Below are 7199 nucleotides of genomic sequence, written 5' to 3' on the forward strand. Positions count from 1 at the left end.
GCAAAAGGGTTTTGGGACTTCCCGAGTTTACCCAAACCCTCTGATCTAGCACCTCATGAAGTTCTCTTCCTGTTTCTAGAAGAGCACACCCTAAGAAGTAGGGGGGACAAGGCACTAGGCGATTATTTATCCTCTATCACGGAGTGGAACCCTAGCTATAAGAAGTAGGGGGGACAAGGCACTAGGCGATTATTTATCCTCTATCACGGAGTGGAACCCTAGCTATCAACAAGCTGCTGAAGCCATGTGGGTTAGATTCACAGGAATCCCCCTCCATGTCTGGGCCACTTCAACTGTACAAGCCTTGGGCTCGTTATTTGGAACCGTCCTTGACATAGACATGAAGGGACACCATGAAGGCTGTATGAGTTTTGCATCAGCAAGAATCATCGTCCCAGCATGGAAACTACAGAAGTCAATGGTGCTTCTCCGGGTCATTGTCACACCCTTTCCGATAGGGGTTGATCCGATTGTAGAAGACTAGTCTGGGACGTGGAGAGAGGGGGAACCTGTCTTAAAAACGGGGTATACAAAGTGCGGTCGATCTTTTGGAAAAAATGGGAGAATAGATCTCCGGTGTGGGATTCCGCCGGACTAGTTCAGGAACAGGTATCAGCGACTTTTTCGAATCTCTTCGGTACCCGTACCAATATCAGAGAGAAGGTCGTTGTTACGCTCCCCACGTGGCAGCCTTGCTTACCAACTACTGACAAGTTCCACATATTGGCCCCCACGTGGAATCCTCAAAACTGTGTATCGGTAGTTTCTAGTGAACCCTCAGAGTCGCAGAAAGCGATTTCAAATTTCAACTACCCCTGATTGGGACGTCTGGAAAAGTGACTAGACCAGGTGTTATGGCATCAATGCATTCTGGGCTCAGACAATAAAAGACCTTACTGCCCTCGGTTCACCCTAGATTAGCTCAAAAAGTTAATCGAGCTTTGTGCATTTTAAGGAAAGTTAATTGAGCTTTGGGCATTTTAAGGCAAGCCCTGATACATAAGAAAAGAAAATCAACGGCCAACTCACCCAAACGGAGGCTAAACGAGGGTCTGTAAAAGGAAGAAAGCAAAGCAGTGGGGATGTGCTAACGCAAAAATCAAATCATCAAGCCAATTTCACCTTTGGAATCGCCTCCAAATCGATACTGGAAGCTCCGACAAACTTGCTGCGCCGTGGAGATAAGGGTCCTGTGCGGATCCTAGGCCAGCAAGGGGTTTCTACTTGAAGAATTTCGAAGCCTTAGGAGTACGTTCCCGATTCAATGAAAATAGGCTTCTGGAATATTAGGGGACTAAGAGAAGACAGAAAATTTAGGGTGGTGAGGGCCTTTATTGTAAAAAACCAGTTACATTTGGTGGCAGTAATCGAATCTAAATTAATGGGGATCACAGATATTACAATTAACAATGTCTGGGGAAGAAATCAGCGAGAATGGGTTGCAAAGGGTGCGATTGGCATAGCAGGTGGAATCATTGTCATATGGAAGGAGAGCAGATTTCACCGCAACGAAGTCAGAGAAGGGAGATTTCTGATATCCATAATTTTCTCCTCATCTGATTGCAATGAGGAATGGATGCTCTCAACTGTTTACGGACCTCCTCTTTACTCTGATAGAAGGGAATTATGGCAAGAGTTGAACTCCCTTAGAGAATCATGGCAGGGTCCCTGGATTCTGGGGGGTGATTTCAACACAATACGATATCCATCTGAAAAGAACACATTGTCGAGAAGCACCACCAGCATGCGAAACTTTTCCAACTTTATTCAGAGCCATGAACTACTGGATATCCCACTCAACGGAGCAAAGTTTTCTTGGTCTAATAATCAGGCTCACCTTGTTATGACAAGGATTGACCGTGTCCTCCTTACTCGTGAATGGGAGGAGCGCTTCCCTCTCATCTCCCAAAAAGCGATGCCCCGAACGGAATTGGATCACAACCCGATCGTTCTGGAAATTTCAAATTTCTCTGGCGGTCCTCGTCCGTTCAGATTTGATTTGGACCTTTTGGAAGTATCAGGCTTTGCGGAAAAGGTAGAGCACTTGTGGGAGGAACTGCAGATCAGGGGTTGGAAAGGATATGCTCTCCGTAAAAAATTAAAAAGGCTTAAATTCAAGATCAAAGAATGGCAAAAAACCTTTGATGAAGAGTCGAATCAGAGAAGAGAAGCTATCTCAAATAGGCTGGCCTTCTTAGAAATCAAAGAGGAGGAAGGAACAATGTCAGAGGAGGATCAGATAACTCGGTTGGACCTACTTGTTGAAAATGAGATGATCCAACGCAGAGAAGAAATTCGATGGAGACAGAAATCTCGCGCGTTGTGGCTCAAGGCTGGGGATAAAAATTCCAAATTCTTTCACCGAACAGCCAATTCTAGGAGAAGGATAAACCTGATCAACTGCATAAAGCAGGGTGAGACAATTGTTGAGGACCCCAATCTTATCAAATCTTTAATTGTGGAATTCTACTCTAGCCTCTATTCAAAATCTGTGGAGTGGCGGCCGAAGATGGAGGGTCTTAACTTCAAGAAAATCACGGGTGATCAGAGACTTACTTTGGACCACTCTTCACAGAAGAAGAGGTCGAACATGCTATTTTCTCCATGGCTGGGGACAAAGCCCCAGGGCCGGATGGCTATCCTATGGCTTTTTTCCGGTCCTTTTGGAGGATTTTGAAGAAGGACATTATGGCCTTCTTTCTGAAATTTGCTGAGAGGGGAATCATTAGTGAAGCAACGAAGGCGACTTTCATCTCCCTAATCCCAAAGAAGGTGTGATTGGGACAAGAGATTTCCTCATTAGCCTGATGCACAGTGTCCCCAAGATAGTTGCCAAGTTACTACCACGAAGAGTGAAAAACTACATGGGGGAGATCATTTCACAATTTCAGGGAGCCTTTGTTGACTCGAGGCAGGTCCTTGATGGTGTTTTAATAGCTACCGAACTTATTGATTCGGCAAAGAGAAGCGACTATCCGGGTCTCCTATTCAAAATTGATATAGAAAAAGCTTATGATCATGTTGATTGGGATGTTCTTGATTTCATTCAAGAAAAAATGGGCTTCGGGCCCTCCTGGAGGAACTGGGTCAGAGCTTTGATATTAGAAAACTTGTTCTCAGTCATCATTAATGGTTTGGAGAAGGGTTTCTTTAAAGCATCAAGTTGGATTCGGCAGGGGGATCCACTGGCACCCTATCTGTTTATTATGGTAGTGGAGGCACTTAGTCTACAGCGGAAATACTGGATCTAATGCGGGTACTTAACCCGCGCCTTGAACATCGAAGACGACTAGCAAATGAAATGGCCGACACTTTGGCTAAAGCGGGGGCTGAACGGGAGGATTTTGAAATTCTATCATATTTGTAATGTGCTCTTTTCTTTATGAGAAGGATACTTGTACCCTTTCTTCTGGAAGTAGGTCTTTTGTAAACCATTGGCTGTGTCCGATGCCTTATATTTAATATTTGTACAGGTAGGCTAGGACCCCTGGTCCCGATTGCACCTCAAATATTAATGAAATTTGTCATCTTTCAAAAAAATAAATAAAGCCAAGTACTTGTTAATGTGTGAAGACTGAAGAGGCTATTCCCTGGTTTCATGCTCAGTTCCCAACTTGGTTACCGTATCATTACTCTTTTTTTATTCATATTTTGAAGCCTGGGATTGAGAACCACATGTTCTCGAATCTAAAAGGTCTTGAGCATAATCGGCCAAAGAAACAAGATCATAATTGAGGGAAGTTATAATCTCTCTCTCTCTCTCTCTCGGACCACTTTTATATGGGATATCACCTAAAATAGCAAGAGAAGAAAAATATCTGACAGTTCTATATCAGTGTTTCTTCCCCCCCCCCTGTTACATTTCCAGGAATTTCCTGTATCTTATTAAATTCATCTTGAATGATTAGAAGTCTCTGCTTTATTTCATTAGTACTTCAGTCATCTGTGGGAGGTTTCGAATTGGTCCTCAGTCACTTCATCTGGAGAAATTTAGGGGACCTATGAAAAAACAAGGGGCCCACACCACGCTAGATAAGCCCCATAATTTGCCAAATGGAACACTTTTTCCTGTCATTGTTATTCTTCTATTGATTTGGGCATGTACTTAGTTCGTTAACTACTGGCTTAGTGTCGTCTGATCGACTCCGACCACTTCTGCTTAGTCTTAAACAATATGTAATTTATGTACGTCTCATCATCACTGATTCACTGGAAGGAATATACTGTTGAGTGCCAAACTCACGTGCCCTTTTTCTCTTGTTAATGCAGGTTCTGCAGTCATATCTAGTTGCACCGCATGAACAACATTTTCAAATAGTTCACCACCTCTTGAAGGAGCATATCATGCGAGTGCTTGATTACAAGGTTTGCGTTTTTGTTTTTGGTAAATTTTTGTTCCACTAATAAATGCTCGATTTCTTATAGTTGTACTTGCTTTCAGGTCATTGTTTTCTGTACGACTGCAATGGTAACGTCACTTATGTTCCAACTTCTCCGCGAGTTAAAACTGAATGTCAGGGAAATTCATTCGAGAAAATCTCAACTTTATCGCACTCGTATATCTGATGAGTTTCGCGAATCTAAGAGATTGATTCTTATTACATCCGATGTCTCTGCTCGTGGAATGAATTATCCTGATGTTACTCTTGTAATTCAGGTACTTTTGGAACTTGCCAATGCTGTCTATTCAGTCAACTTGTATTAACCATTAAACTGTCTTTTGATCCCATGTTCTCCACCGAAGTCCATGCATATGATGGCCCCCAGCATTTTACACCTCGTGTATTGATTGGTGGGGCACACTATCTCCACCAGAGTCATGAATAGGGCAGGGCCCACATTTATATTTAGAGAGAGATACTCCTCTACCCAAAATAGAGGAGATTATATATGGTGGAGAGACTTTTCGAGGATTAGAGTTTTTAATACTATCAATGCAGGGAGAAATTCTAGGGATTTGTCTATTGTTTTCTTTAATCTTTCAATCAAAATTAAACTTTATCTAAAATTAAGTGTAAAATTGGTAAAGAAAAATTTAAAAGTTATTTAAGGCATTGGACGATAGTATTGGTAAATAAGAAAATTTTACAGGGATTCTTGTAGATAAGTTTTGATGGTTGCATGCCTGTGTTGCATACACTTGAATTATGTGATGGTAATGATAGAAATTGGCAATCTTTAGGTGGGCATTCCTCCTGACAGGGAGCAATACATACACCGTCTAGGAAGGACTGGGCGCGAGGGCAAAGAAGGAGAAGGCATTCTGATGCTTGCACCATGGGAACAATATTTCTTAGATGAAATAAAAGATTTGCCCATTAAGAAGTCTCCCTTACCTCAACTAGATTCAGATATGGAAATGAAGGTTCATCCCTAACTATTTTTCTTTGCTTTTTTAGCTTTTGGCTTGAGTTTGTGGGAATTTCAAGTGACTTTTTGTTTTTTGCTACTTTTTAGGGAAATGATATTTTCCCCCACTCAGACGGATAAAATCCCCCCCTTTAACGTTATTCGTTAAGTTTTAGAGGCAGAGAAAAACGTTAAAGGGGTGAATTTATCCTCAAGCAGTGAACCATTCTCACATAAACCGTTTGTGTGTGTGTGTGTGAGAGAGAGAGAGAGAGAGAGAGAGAGAGAGAGAGATCATTTCCCTTTTTTTAATGGTATCAATGATCTAAAAAAGGATTTTTTAAAATATGCTTTAATTGCAATGAGAATAGGTGGGTGAGCATTCTATTTTGTTTCAGTAAACTGGATTTGAATTTTAGACATTAATTTTAGATTCACGCTTACCAATTGGCTATAGTGATTGAACCTGACGTATCTTATTTCTTTGTGATGTAAAATTTCTTCGTGATGTAAAAGAGAAAGACACTGTATTACAGTGACCCTGCTGAAATGTAAAGTAATTTTCCATCTTTTTTGCCTGGAAATATTATATGATGGCAAGTAAATCTCCGAATGCATTTTACACACAGGTGGAAGATTCAATGGCAAGGATTGATATTAGTGTCAAGGAAGCAGCATATCATGCTTGGCTTGGTTACTACAATTCAATCAAGGAAATTGGAAGAGATAAAACCATGTTAGTAGAACTTGCTAATAGGTTCTGTGATTCAATTGGGTTGCAGAAGCCTCCTGCACTTTATAGAAAAACAGTAAACAAGATGGGTTTGAGGGACATTCCTGGCATTCGAATCAGAAAGTGAACGAACCTTAAAGTCGAATTTAATTCTTTCTTGGTGACTGAGCAATGCCGATTGTTTGTAAATTTTTGTTGCTCATGGTGGTGCTGATGTAAGAAACAACTTACCAACAGGTTTTCTCCATCTTGCTCAGTGCAGTAGCAGGCCTTCCAGCAGCAAGCCATGAAACCAGGCACAAACAGGTCTGGATAAAGTCCATGTGATCTTGACATTGTGTTATGTTTTTTTACCATGATTTTTGTTGACTGTTCCTGCATTGTTACATCTAGGATTGTTTTAGAGAAGAAAAGTAGGATATTACATTTATTATGTTATTAATGTCTATCATTATTATAAAATATTATCATCATTTGCAAAAGTGGGTTTGAATCTAGTATGATAAAAGTGGCTTAGGACCTAGAGGCATCCAAGGCCACTTTGGAAGGCATTTACTATAGTATTTTTAGAGCTATTATAATCATCATTTGCAAAATCTATTTTTGTAGGTATTCAAAGAGTCCCTTAGGCGGCAATGATGTAGGCCCGCTACAGCACTGTGGATCCAACCTTTGACTGATCTGAACCATCCATCTGATAGGCCTTGCTTTGGATCTCACTTTGGGTAAAAATCATTCTAATCAACTGCTGGATATATATAGTTTTTGACTCTGCATGTTTAACAACAAAACTACACTATTTATGTAGCAATTGGATGCATGACTATTTTTGGGCTATAGAGGATCCAAAGCAAGCCCTATAAAATAGGCAGTTTTGATCAACCAAGGGTGGAACCCACTGCACCATAGTGGGTTCCTCTAATTGCAATGTCTCTTGCAGTGAGAATTGAATTAATGGCATCTCTGTATTCAGACGTGAAACTTACTATTTTAATAAGAGGAGTTCTAGATTGAAGGGAGCCCTTGCCAAAAAGAGGTGAAAGGGCTCTCCTATTGGCTACACATCACCATCATGCATTAATAACGGATCACCATCATGCATCAATATCGGCTGAAA

The 7199-nt window shown here is 41.0% G+C and overlaps 1 protein-coding gene across 2 annotated transcripts in view; it reads left to right on the top strand.

The window, feature by feature from the left end:
• The window catches only part of LOC143858047 (putative DEAD-box ATP-dependent RNA helicase 48), a 33746-nt gene extending 26799 nt beyond the window's left edge, over positions 1–6947 (top strand). Inside the window, exons 7-11 of one of the 2 annotated variants that reach the window (XR_013238848.1) lie at positions 4270–4365; positions 4442–4657; positions 5183–5365; positions 5979–6388; positions 6692–6947. Coding sequence is in view for 1 of the 2 variants with exons in the window: in XM_077368639.1 (XP_077224754.1) it covers positions 4270–4365; positions 4442–4657; positions 5183–5365; positions 5979–6209 (726 nt within the window). In the remaining variant the exon portion in view is untranslated. Of the gene's footprint in view, positions 1–4269; positions 4366–4441; positions 4658–5182; positions 5366–5978; positions 6565–6691 lie in introns of those variants that run through there. The other variant, XM_077368639.1, reaches the window with a different exon arrangement.
• The last annotated feature ends 252 nt before the right edge of the window (positions 6948–7199 follow it).

The sequence above is a fragment of the Tasmannia lanceolata genome, unplaced genomic scaffold, assembly GCF_043159265.1.
Source record: "Tasmannia lanceolata isolate RefF3 unplaced genomic scaffold, GAP_Taslan_0.1 ptg000025l, whole genome shotgun sequence".
Taxonomy (NCBI): Eukaryota; Viridiplantae; Streptophyta; class Magnoliopsida; order Canellales; family Winteraceae; genus Tasmannia; species Tasmannia lanceolata.